General features: G+C 45.0%; 1 protein-coding gene across 2 annotated transcripts in view; it reads left to right on the plus strand.

Moving 5' to 3' along the window:
- SEPTIN2 (septin 2) overlaps positions 1-13,432 on the plus strand; it is a 161,794-nt gene that overhangs the window by 47,294 nt on the left and 101,068 nt on the right. For both annotated transcript variants that reach the window (XM_029617127.1, XM_029617128.1), the window contains exons 5-7: positions 386-509; positions 12,043-12,177; positions 12,926-13,043. In XM_029617127.1, coding sequence (XP_029472987.1) covers positions 386-509; positions 12,043-12,177; positions 12,926-13,043 — 377 coding nt within the window. The remainder of the gene's footprint in view (positions 1-385; positions 510-12,042; positions 12,178-12,925; positions 13,044-13,432) is intronic.

A 13,432-nucleotide genomic window follows, 5' to 3' on the forward strand; every position in this document is an offset into this window, starting at 1 on the left:
CCTATTCATACCACCATTTTAATGTATATTCAGGCAACATCATGGTTTAATTTTGTCTGCTCATTCTGTTTTTACCTGAGAGAGGGAGAGTTAGTGCCAGCTGCTAATCAAGACGTGCATTGTTTAGTACAATAAAGTTATCACTTTCTATCATTTATTTTATTGACCTTTATTCTTGCACATTCAAGTGGACTAACACAGCACCCACACTACTCTAGAGTAAATGAGAAAGTAGATGTGACTGTTCCGTTTCCTTTTCATCGTTTAATCATTCATGTACATTTTTTGGGAGGAAAGGGGATATAGCCTAACCTCAGTTTGTCAGGATTATCCTGCTGCATTTCTAGTAACACATTTGTTCAATTTTCACCTTGATATTTTCCAGAGAAAATTGAAAGGACTGTGGAGATCGAAGCCTCGACAGTGGAAATAGAGGAAAGAGGGGTAAAGCTACGCCTTACAGTAGTAGATACCCCAGGATATGGAGATGCTATTAACTGTCAGGACTGGTATGTACTACCCACACTTTTGTTTCTCCATAGGAAACTGGATTTTGAAGACATGTTCACACTTCTCTATGAAAGAGTAGTAGAAATTTGCAGTGTTGCATAGAAGATAAATGTCCTTAAACAAAATTCATTGCTGTCCCATGGTACAGATGTAATTGGGAATAATTGATGTCATGTGACTATCCAAACATGAACAGCCTGGACAATAGCTACAAGAAAACATAAAGGGTAAAGTACGGACAAAAGGTTTTATAGGACACTTTAACACAGTGCAGTAAAAACATAGTTGGTAATTGGAAAAACAATCTGAGTCAAAGTACTTAAACTTCAGGATAAATAAAGCTGAATGAATGAAACTTTGTATATTTAAATGTTAATATTTCAAAATGCAAAATGACATGCATAGTTTTTTGTTTTGGGAAATCTTTATTCTGCACAGTACAGTAACAGATGAAGTGTTCTAGGACAAGCAGGATGGTAGTCCTCATACATGGGTGATAGCATCCAATGTGGATAGTGGCATGCTGGGCTCCGTGTCCACGTGGGGTCCCTCTTCAAGCTCTTCTTTTCCGTGGAGCTCGTGCTCCTTTTTCTCTCAGGAAATGTTTTTCTGCGCTGGGTCCCTCTTCATTCCTTCCTGCTTTAGTTAGCTGGCGGCTCGGTAAGTTTTTACCTTGTGTACGGTTGATTCCCTGGTAGTGGTGTCCTTCGGGGGCCGCCGGTCGTCAATCAATTGCCAGCTAGTTTTTCCACATGGTGGAGTCTGGTTTTCATCAGTGCCCCCAGTCCCCTCGGACTATATCCCTTCTGGATCCGCACGAGGTGTGTAACATAGCATGACGTTCGGGGGTGTTGTTTTTGCGACCAAATGACCCCCAAGGGCCGGCGTGCCTGCCTGGACAAGATGGAGAAACTGTTCGGGTCCAGGAATTCCGAACTGTTGACACTGGCGTCGGGGGCATCACCGCCGAAGGGGGGGAATCGATGGACACCGATCCCTTGGAGTCCATCCCTCCGCCAGGGCCATTGGTGGAGAGGGGTGCCGAGGATTGGTCTTCATCGGTTTCCTCACTCAAGATCTGGATTGTCTCCTTTGTCTTCGGCACCAGGGAAACCCCGAAAATATAGCCGCTGGGCTTGGGCTGGCACCGGCTCCTGCTGTGTGATGCCCTTGAAGTTAAACCCATGGTGAGGAGGGTATCGTCCTCCATCGAGGCTGGGTGTCCGAGGTGTTCCCCCCCCCCCCCCCCCCCCCCACCAATTCTGTTGCCAGACACCCATCTCCCTCAGGTCTCTGAGGGAGATCTGGCTATGCTGCCACCTCCTGTTGGCAGCGGCCTTTGAGGAGGAGCTGGAATGCCAGGTGCATTTGGTTGCTGTTTGAGCCCTGCAAGGCATTGAGCCGCTGGCCTTGCCAGTGCTGGAGCCTGCACCTTCGTTGTTGGCACCACTGTTGGAGCACCTTGATGTTCTTTTCTGCGCTCTCCCCACGCAGCTGATGCTGGTGCCCAGGCCATCAATACCCCATCAGCCACCATTGCCGCTGCCTCCCATTGCCATTCTTGTTGTGGGTTCCTCGGAGGAGGAAGGGCCTGCAAGGCTGTGGGAGCACCATTGAGGTCCGCAGTCAGCGTTGCCTGGTCCAGTTTTGGGTCCATAGAGGCCCTCTGTGCCCAAGCCGCTGGGCTTGGGAAAGCCACCCCCACCCCACGAGTGTCTCCAGGCAATCTTAGTGATGATGATGCCTCATATGACTCATGGGGGGATGATACCTCAGTCTTCCTCTGACTCTGGTGACCTTCCTTCAGACCAGTCTCCTCCGGAGGAGCAGCGCCAGTCCCCGCCGGAGGATTTAACTTTTTCTGGTTTTGTGTGGGCCATGGCCAGAGCCATTCCATTCCAACTTCTTATGGAAAAGAATGCCAGGCACAAGATGCTGGAGGTTCTGCAGTTCGTGGATGCCCCTAAGGAAGTAGTGGCTCTTCCCGTCCATGAGATTTTCAAGGAGTTTCTCCTTAGGATCTGGGAATACCCTATCTCTCTGCCTCTAGTGAATAGGAAGGCCTGTGCAGTGTACCTAGTCCAGAATGCTATGAGGTTTGAGAAGTGTCAACTACCACACCAGTCAGGGGTGGAGAAGACCACCCTTAAAAAGGCCAAGTTCTCTTGTACCGATGGCTCTGTCCCTCCGGGACAAGAACACAGGGTGCTGGGTAGGAAGGTTTTTCAGGGCGCCATGTTGATTGCCCATATCACTTCCCATCAGCTTTATATGACACACTATTCTCAAAACCTCTGGAAGCAGATTAGGACTTGACTGAGCACCTGCCCCAGCAGTAGCAGGACACTTTCACAGCGGTCGTCCAGCAGGGTCTTGAATGCAGCAAGCATGAGGTGTGCTACACCTATGATGCGTTTGAGATAGCGAGGGTGGTAGCTGTGGGAATTGGTATCAGTCGGATGGCCTGGTTTCGGGCATCGGATCTCTGTCCAGATGTGCAGGAGAAGCTTGCGGACCTGGCATGTATTGGCAGAAACCTCTTTGATTACAAGGTGAGGGATGCTGTGGCTCAGTTAAAGGATCATTATGAGATCCTGCAGCATCTCTCTGCCAGTCCATGGGACCTGTCATCCTCAGCCAGAAAATTCCTCACGTCAGGGCCCAAGGAGGTCCTTTTACCGCCAGAGAAAAGACTATCTTCCCACTTCTTGTACCCAATCCCAACGGTTGAGCTCTAGGGCCCATCCTAGATAGCAGTAGGCCCTCATGCCTCAACTGGCACCCCAGGCAAGCCCTGCTATGGGGTTTTGACTGGCTGCAAGGGAGCCTAAGCAATCAACCCATACCCTCATCGCACGACCCTTCTGTTGGGGGCTGACTGCGGTTCTTTCGGGACTGTTGGCCCAGAGTTACTTCGGACCCGTAGGTTCTGTCCATCATTCAAGGGTACCAGCTGAACTTCCTGGGTGTCCTTCCGGATTCTCCCCTATGTCCATCTTAGGGACAATCCTTGCATCAGGAAATACTTTTGGAGGAGCTCGCCATCCTTGTAACGTCCAGGGCCATAGGACCTCTTCCACTGGAACAGCAGGGGCGGGGCTCCTACTCTATTTCCTGATTCCAAAGAGAACAGGGGGACTCTGTCCTATCCTAGACTTGAGATCCATGAACAGGTTTCTAAAAAGAGAAAAGTTCAAGATGGTCTCTCTGGACTCCCTGATTCCCCTCCTCAAAGAGGAGGTTGGCTTTGCTCCCTCAACCTAAAAGACGTCTACACCCACGTTGAGATATTCCAAGGTCACAGGAAGTATCTCCAGTTTTTGGTGGGCGAGGAACATTTTCAGTACAGGGTGTTGCTGTTCAGCCTGGTATCTGCCCCACATTTCCTTGCAAAGTGTTTGGCCATAGTGAGTGCGCACTTCCGCAGGTTGGGGGTGCAGGTGTTCCCCGCCCCCCCCCCCCCCCTACCTGGACTATTGGTTCGTCAAGCACTGCACCCAGGAGGAAGTGATATGGTCTCTGCACTTGTCCATTCGGGTGAGTCCCTGGGGTTTATTAACTACTACCCAGAGTCCCATCGCGACTCGTTGCCTTAGCTGAGCTTCATTGGTTGGACATGGCTCAGGCCTGAGCATTTCTTCCCCGTCATTGGGCGCTTCGGTTGGTATCCATTGCGTGAATGGTCTGTCAGAGCCAGCAAATTTCAGAACGTTGCATGTTGCGCCCCTTGGGACACATGGCCACAACAGTCTACGATACTTCCTTTGCTTGCTTACATATGTGCAGGCCACCCAGGACCTCTGCATCTGTATTACTCCTTCTCTCTAGGTCTCCTGGTCTTGGTGGGAGGGTCTTTTCAACTTGGAACAGGGGTTGCATTTCCAGAATCCACCTACCCAGATTATGCTCACTACTGATGCATCCAACCTGGGGTGGGGTGCCCATGTGGAGGGGCTCCTCACCCAAGGCCTGTGGTCCAACCAGGAAGCAAAATGTCAAATCAACTTCCTAGAGCTCCGCGCAATCCGGTATATGCTTTGGGCATTCAGAGATTGGCTGATACAGAGTGGTCTTGATCCAGACTGGCAATCAGGTGGTGATGTGATATATCAACAAACCAGGGAGTTATGAGGTCATTCTTCCTGTGCCAAGAAGCAGCTCAGATCTGGTCTTGGGCTCTGTCCCAGGGTATGGTGCTCCAAGCCATATACTTAGTTGGGACGTAGAATGTGGTGGCGGACAGGCTGAGTCTAGCCTTCCAACCCCATGAGTGATCCCTGAAACTAGAAGCAGTGGATCGTATCTTCCAGCTCTGCAGAAGGAAGATGGATCAATTCTGCTCCCTGTATAGGAAGAATGGCACACCAGCCTCAGATGTCTTTGCCCGCCATTGGGGCAAGGGCCTTCTGTACGTGTATCCTCTGCTTCCCCTGGTGATGAAGACTCTCCTGAAGCTCTGACAGGACAAGGGGAACTATGATCCTCATAGCCCATCATTGACTGAGGCAGATCTGTTCCCGATCTTGGGGGATCTCTCTCTCCGGGAACCGATCAGTCTGGGGACCTCCCCAGACCTCATCACTTAGGATCGGGGGAGGCTGTGCCATCCCAAGCTTCAGGCCTTGTCCCTGACGACCTGGATGTTGAGAGGTTGATTCTGCAGTCCTTTGACCTCTTCTGATGTCTGAGGTCCTGGTGACTTCCAGGAAGCCTTCCAGTAATAACTCTTGTGGCCTAAAGTGGAAGAAGTTTTCCGTCTGGTGTGAGCACTACGGCCTTGATCCGTTCTCTTGCTCCACACAGAAGCTGCTTGAATACCTCCTGCACCTTTCGGATGCTGGCTTAAAGACCAACTCAGGGTACACCTAAGTGCGATCTGTGCCTGCCACCATCTCTGTGCAACCCATTGTAGGTTGCTTTATGCAGGGTTTGCTTCAGTTGAAGCCTCCCCTGCAGCCTCCTATGGTGTCCTGGGATCTTAATGTGATGTTGGCTCAACTTATGAAAGCTCCTTTTGAGCCTCTGCGTTCTTGTGACCTCAAGTACCTGACCTGGAAGGTCATGTTTTTTGGTCGTGGTCACATCAGCGTGCAGAGTCGGTGAACTTCAGGCCTTGGTGATGTATCCACCCTACACAAAGTTCTTCCATGATAGGGTGGTTCTGTGCACGCACCTTAAGTTCCTGCCTAAGGTGGTCACAGATTTCCATCTTAACCAGTCAGTCGTCCTGCCCGTCTTTTTTTCCCAGGCCTCATTCGCCCCAGGGCAAACAGGCTCTGCACAGTCTGGATTGCAAGAGAGCCTTAACCTTCTTGGATCAAACGGCAGGCCATAGGCAGTTTCGCAACTCATCTCTTTTGATAGGAATAGATTAGGAGTTATGGTTGCTAAGCAGACCCTAACTGGCTGGCAGATTGCATCTCCTTCTGCTATAATCAGGCAGGACTGCAGCTTGGGGACCATGTCAAGGCTCATTTTGTCAGAGCCATGGCAACTTCATTGGCCCACTTGAGAGCGGTCCCCGTGGACGAGGTCTGCAAGGCTGTGACGTGGTTCTCTCCACACTTTCGCGCCTCACTACTGTCTGGTCAGGAATGGCTGATACAACAGCAGTTTCTGCCAGTCTGTCCTCTGGAATCTTTCAACTATAAAACCCAACTCTTCCTACCTATGCATCCTACTTATGCATCAATAAAAAAAAAAAGTCTAAGGAAAATGAAGAGGAAGAGCCCTCAGAATCCATTCCCTTATCATCCCCCTGCGCTGTAGCGTCTGCCTCACAAGAGAAGCAGACCGCGGAGTGGGCTGCTGGGGAGACAGAGGGGGCGGGAGATTCCCTTCCCCCCCATCACGAGTTGAGAGGCTGTGGAGAAGGAGCCTAAAATGGTGCCTGTTCCCGCACTCAGCAGGAAGGGCCTCGAGGCAGAAGCCGGCAGCTCCCCGAAAGCGATCGCCTCAGACGAAGATATTTCCCCCCCCCCCCCCCCCCCCCCCCAACGGTCTTGGAGATTCCCTCGTCTCCGGGGATGCAAGCTGAACACAGGCCATCCCTCGAGAGGTGCGCATGCCCGGAGCCGCGCACTCAACAAGATGCTCTGCGCGGCATGAGAGCCAGTAAAGAAAATAAAAAACCTTTTCTCTGTTTCCAAAAAAAGATGATAAACAAATTTATTTATTTTATTTAACATTTTTATATACCGCAGTTAATGTAGCAGAGTTACATATCACTTCGGTTTACATTAAAACATTAAACAAGCATGTAAGAATGCGATTACATTGAACAAGGGAGATAAACTAGGATCAAAGTGATTGGGGAACAACATAACGAATAAATAATCCTGCCCTCCCCGACTGCCGCAGCAGAGAAGGAAAGGGAGAGCCCCGGGAACCCGAGAATAAAACTGGTTAGCAAAAAATGCGTGTGTTTGACCACAAAAAAAAAATAAAAAAAAATTTAACAATCAAACCTGTCCCGTTACAGTCAGGTCCGGGTCTGGAAGTGGTCCTGCTGGACTGAGTGATCCGGGTTTTTTTGGGGGGGTTCAGGCTGTCTCCCTTTGTTACCAACCACACCACTCTTGTGCCAGTTAGCTCGTGGTTAGGTGTCTGGTTGTTTGTCTTTGGGAACAGCCTGTAGCTAGGGATTCACCCATGTGTGAGGACTACCATCTTGCTTTGTCCTAGGAGAAAGCAGAGTTGCTTACCTGTAACAGGTGTTCTCCTAGGACAACAGGATGTTAATCCTCACAAAACCCGCCCACTACCCCGTGGAGTTGTTTCTCCTATGTTTTTTTATTTTTTTGTAATTCTGTTACGAGACTGAAGAGGGGCCCCGCATGGATAATGGCATGCTGGGCAGGCTCAGTGTCCCAGTTAAAGTTTCTAGAAACTTTGCCATAAGTTTCTATGCCGGGCTCCATCGGATGATGTCACCCATGTCTGAGGACTGATATCCTACTGTCATAGAACACCTGTTACAGGTAAGCAACTCTGCTTTACATTTGGAACTAATTTTACACTATTTAAAACAATGGTAATGAGATGTGGTCTTTTGCTAGGTAATAGATACAAGTCTAAAATCTAGAGTATTTTAGAGAGAGAATTTTCTAAACAATGTGGATTTTTGCAGAAGCCATGGATGCGTTCCTCCATAGATTTTGCTCCAGTTCTCAGAGATATAGTGTATGTGTACTTTCCCTTTGAATGTTGCCTTGGAAAAATGCTCGCAAAAAGATTTGCACCTCCTTATTCTGCAGATGCTTCTTCCCTAAATAAAATCCCAAACTATCTGCATTGAAAATCCAAAACTGTGTATTGTTGCTTCCTGAAGTGTAACCCCCTATCTGATCCCACCTACGTTTTCCATGTGTTAGTGTCCATATTGTTGGAGGATGTGATGTCACAAGACGAGATGGCAGCATAATTCTGAGCTCCTGCTTTTAGGATCCTTTGTGATTGAGCCTAATTTCAAACAAATTTGAAGAGATTAACAGCATAAGGTGGCTTCAAAGGAAAAAGGGCCTTATTTTAAGCACTTCTCATACGTGAAAACCTCTCGAGGGTCAGAGGGACTGGAGACTTGGAGGAAGCTGTGGATCTCGCATTGCCAGTCATGGTGGTAGAATTAGGTGGTGGAGATCAGGCTTTGGCTGTGAATGTTTTGCCAATGCGAGAAGAGTTCAAACAATGGTTTTGTGAGTTACGTAAGAACATGAGGGAAAATTTAAAAAAAAAAAAAAAATCTAATGGTTATGATGGCCGATTTGAGAGAAGCGATGTCTGAAGTTGGATGTAGAGTGGATGACTGACATTTGCAAGCCCAAGCAGATGAAGTGGGAAAATTGCAAGTGCAATGTAGTCAATTGTCTTTGGACAATTTGGAGCTTAATGCTAAAATTGAAGACATGGAAAATAAGAACATAAATTGCTATGCTGGGTCAGACCAATGGTCCATCAAACCCAGCATCCTGTTTTCAATAGAGGCCAGACCAGGCTACAAGAACCTGGCAAGTACCCAAACACTAAGAAGATCCCATGCTACTGATGCCAGTAATGGCAGAGGCCATTCCCTAAGTCAACTTAATTAATAGCAGTTAATGGACTACTCTTCAGGATCCCCTTGTGGTGGCTTTTGAAAAATTAGTATTAAGGGATGTGAGTGTGTTGGAACAAGGTAATACATGTCTTACAATAATATCATGGCTTTAGAGAGAAGGGCATTACAGAAGTTAAACTGATGACGCAATCATAATTTAAACCAGCAGACAAAGGGGGAGCTACAGTTGTGTTACGTCCTCATATAAGAAGTGTACCATCAATTGAGTGGTGATGATTTTTATCACTCTTTTTGGATAGTGATCCTACAGAGGGAATACAGCTGGAGGTCTACTCTTTGATTCAACATGCAGTTAAGGGTAAAATATTGGATAGACAAGGCTGTCTGCTCTCCCCTCTGTTATTTGCCATATTTTTGGAACCTCTGGCAAGATTCACAAGTCAGTTAATATACATGGTGTAAGGGTGGGTAATGACTGTTTCAAATTATCGTTATTTCCTGATATTCTTTTCTCTTTAGAGAAACCCTCTCATTCTTTGGTGGGGGTAGTTTATGAAATGAGCCAGTTTAGTGGAGTGTCTGGATTTAAACTAAATTTGGATAAGTGAGAGCTTCTAAATCTTACTGTTTCGGAGAAAGATTTTCCTTTAAGTGGGCTAATAAGATCATCAAATATTTGGGTATTCATAGTAGTAATAAATTAGAGTTCTTTGAGTTCAATTATTCTCCACTATTTTTCGGGATATGGAAGGTTCTTTATCTTAGATGGGTAGGATAGTGACCATAAAAATGAACATTCTACCCAGGATAGGTTATCTCTTTCACACCCTCCCAATACACATCTCTACAGCTATGCTCAAGAATTAGCAGAAGCGACGTTTTGCTTTCATTTGGAAGCATAGGCCCCCAGCCTACACTTAGGGCTGGTTTAGGGGTTCCTCATCTCAGTTGGTACTATGTGGCTGCGCAGCTCTTTTAGAATGGCATAGGACAGGTGACTAGAATCAGTGGGTGAAGGTAGAACAAGTATTGGTTGCAAACGTGCCATTATAGGCAATGACTTGGCAATCTCAGTCAATTTGGAAACAGTTCAAATCTCTGCCCCCAACCACGAGCAACACATTAAGGGTTTGGAAGAATTGGCATAAAAACTTGCAGGCCGATACAGTACAGTGCGCTCCGGAGCGCACTGTTAACCTGCCCTTGGACGCGCGTTTTCCCTTGCCCCTTATTCAGTAAGGGGAGGAAAACGTGCGTCCAACCTGCGGCACCTAATAGCGCCCTCAACATGCAAATGCATGTTGATGGCCCTATTAGGTATGCCCGTGCGATTCAGTAAGTAAAATGTGCAGCCAAGCCGCACATTTTACTTTAAGAAATTAGCGCCTACCCAAATGTAGGTGCTAGTTTCTGCCAGCACTGGGAAAGTGCACAGAAAAGCAGTAAAAACTGCTTTTCTGTGCACCCTCCGACTTAATATCATGGAGATATTAAGTCGGAGGTCCCGAAGAGTGTAAAAAAAAAAGTAAAATGGGCCGGCGGCTGTCGGGCCGAAAACCAGATGCTCAATTTTGCTGGCGTCCGGTTTTCGAGCCCGTGGCTGTCAGCGGGCTCGAGAACCGACGCCAGCAAAATTGAGCATCGGCTGTCAAACCCGCTGACAGCCGCTGCTCCACCTAATTTAAATACTGAATCGCGCGCGCCAGGAGAGCAGGCGTTCATCCGCTCTCCTGCGGAGTTTACTGAATCGGCCTGTTAGTGGATAAGAGTATTTTTTTCAACTACTACATAAATTATAATACTGATTTCCCAGCTGGTCTAAGTCTACATTTCGTTCGGGATTGGCTGGATAATGGTATTAGGTTGGGGCAGCTGTGGGGGGAGGGAAATTTTCACTCCTTTCAGGCATTGACAGAATGATACAGCCTAGGAAATGCCATCTTCCAATATTTACAAATCTGGCATTTTATGTTGGCAGAGCAGATAGGGGATGATTGTCTTTTGGGTAAGACACAATTTGAGCATTAGTGTGATAATGCTGATAAAATGAGAAGGGTGATTAATATTTATGGTTTTCTCAGTAAAGACTCAGTGGTTAAACACATTTTCATGGGAGCCTGGGAAAAAGAATTAGGTCGTGAACTATCTGAGGCGGAATGCAAATTAGGTTTCATCTTTGTGGTGATATATGAAAATAGTTATAAAGTGTTATTGAGTTGGTATTTGACCCCCTGATTGCCTACATAAGGTTTATCCACACAGGACAGACTTGTGCTGGAGGGGTTATAGTGCTACAGGAGCTTTTTTCATATGTGGTGGGAATATTCATGCATTGCTTCATTAATAAGTATAAGTTATTTCCTCAATAAGTATGATACTTATTGAGGAAATAACCCATGTCTCATTGCAACCATTGCCTGAAAGTGTGTTAAATTTGCCTCCAAATTTGGAAGCTGGTAATAATTGGTTAACACAACAAATCCTAATAACGTGAGAGAGCCCTTATTGGAAGTTGGTGGAGACACCTAGACTATGTGCTGTTGTGCAGAGTCTGGAGTCGATTTGTGACCGGAGTAAATTGACAGCATTGCAGAATCACACACCTTGCCAAAATTTAAGCGCATATGGGATCTCTTTATAAGTTGGAACTCTTCTTGTGAGTAAACTATTTTCCAGCCATACTTGAAGCTGTATAATCCCTTCTAATATGGTTAAGAAGATGCCCATTTCTTTCTTTACTTCTAATTATGGCATGAGCGCTCACTCGATATTCCAGTCATTGATGTGATAGGGGTTTTGAATTTTTTTTACTTTTCTCGGTCATTGAAACTTTTTGCTACATATATGTAAGATTGGAATTGGATCCTTGTATTGTTTTTTAGCTTGATCTGGCAATAAAATTACAATTAAAAAAAAAAAGTGTCCTTATTGTTGATCCCCTGTGCATACTTTTACTAGTGTACAGAGTGGGTATTTTTTTCAGACAAGCCTTTTTCCTGGGTAAATAGACATCTACACAGTTTTATGTAGCTTTTGAAAATTGCTATCTAAATCCCTATCCACTTAAGATTAGGAAAATGTTAGGTTTTTAATTTGGATTGAAAAATAGAAGAAGCATCCTGAATGTTTGAGGGAACACAGAAGTAAGAGGAGCTTGAAAACAAGAAGTGATTTGTTTAATACAGGGAAGAGTATATTGGGAATGAAGGATGCGTGAAGAACAATAGGAGAGAATCAGGAACAAGATACTGAATACATTTTATAAGTAAAGTTTGTTTGAAAATTATCCTGTACTTACCAGGAAGCTAATGAGTGTAACAAGGCTGTGATATGAAAAAATACTTCATAGACACTCTGATTCTTATGTCAGAATACTGCTGGGATGAAATAAAAAATTCTTAAAAGAACAAACATTTCTTCTGTTAAGTAAAATGTAACTACATGGTGACACTGTTGTATGACTGCTTTTATTGCAGTTTTAAGACCATCATCTCCTATATCGATGACCAGTTTGAACGATATCTGCATGATGAGAGTGGGCTGAACAGACGTCACATCATTGATAACAGAGTGCATTGCTGCTTCTATTTCATTTCCCCCTTTGGACACGGGTATGTATCCCTAAAGGGTATTCTGAGATATAGACAGAGCTACACACATTCTCTAACAACCTTCTTAAAAACATACATCTAAACTACAGGATATGTTCATCCCAGCCAGCAGGTGGAGACACGAAATCATGAAATCAGTGATATTCTGTATGATTCTAGTACCATGGGTCCTCCAACCCAAGGGTTAATGTGACTTGTTTGATTTTAAAAAAATAAACTTAAGTGAAACCTCGGTTAAAGTGTTAAAATAGTGCATCTCATGTCAAGTGGGGCTGGTGCTTTTCAACATTTGTGCCATTTTGGATTGTAGTAGATAGTCTTGGCCATTAACGTTCTCAAGTATAGTGAGTGGGATATGTGTTTTAATATTAGATAGCATAACCACTGGGATAAATTGAATATAGTGAAAGCAAGTGTGGCAATCATAAAATACATCTGGATATTGTAAATAAGGTGATGCACTACTTAAGGTAGAGCAAGCAGTTTGTGGAATATGTTTTAGATCAAATTAAATACCTGTTGTGTTGGAATAAAGCAAGCACAGCAGCTCATGTCATACTTAGATCAATTGTATTTGGTTATGAATTTAGATTTTTGTTTACAATATGAAAATCAAAACTATTTTTTGGCAAATTTGTACTTGTACATGTAAATATAAAAGCTATTAAATGTTAGGTCTGCCATTTATGTAGTGAAATTTTGTACTGCATATTAGAAACTGAATTCTTTTATTTGATTTTTGTTTTAGCCTTAAGCCTCTTGATGTTCAGTTCATGAAGGCCATACATAACAAAGTGAATATTGTCCCTGTAATTGCCAAAGCTGATACTTTGACTCTTAAAGAACGGGAAAGGTTAAAGAGGAGGGTAAGATTAATCCTATATATGCATAATATAGAATGAAATAAAACAAATTCTGAAGTGTGACAAACTTAGTTATTCCTAGTATAGTATTTTGCACAATTTAAAATTCACAGTGCTCGATATATTGAAGTCATTAATCTTGAAAGCATTTGAGTCTAGTTAACTCAGTGCACTATTAGATGTCTTAAATTTGAAATTATACTGGAGGGTGTACAGTGCTACTACATAGTACTACATGAAATCCCAAGAGAGAAAATAAAACTTTTCTTGGCAATTTAAAAAAACTTGTTTCAAAGTGTTAGGCATATGGTTGCCATTTAACCCCCAAGAAGCCAATCAAAGAGCCAATGCAGGAGCACAACATTCCATTCCAGGCTTGGCAATGAATTGAA

Source organism: Rhinatrema bivittatum, chromosome 9 (genome assembly GCF_901001135.1).
Source record: "Rhinatrema bivittatum chromosome 9, aRhiBiv1.1, whole genome shotgun sequence".
Taxonomy (NCBI): Eukaryota; Metazoa; Chordata; class Amphibia; order Gymnophiona; family Rhinatrematidae; genus Rhinatrema; species Rhinatrema bivittatum.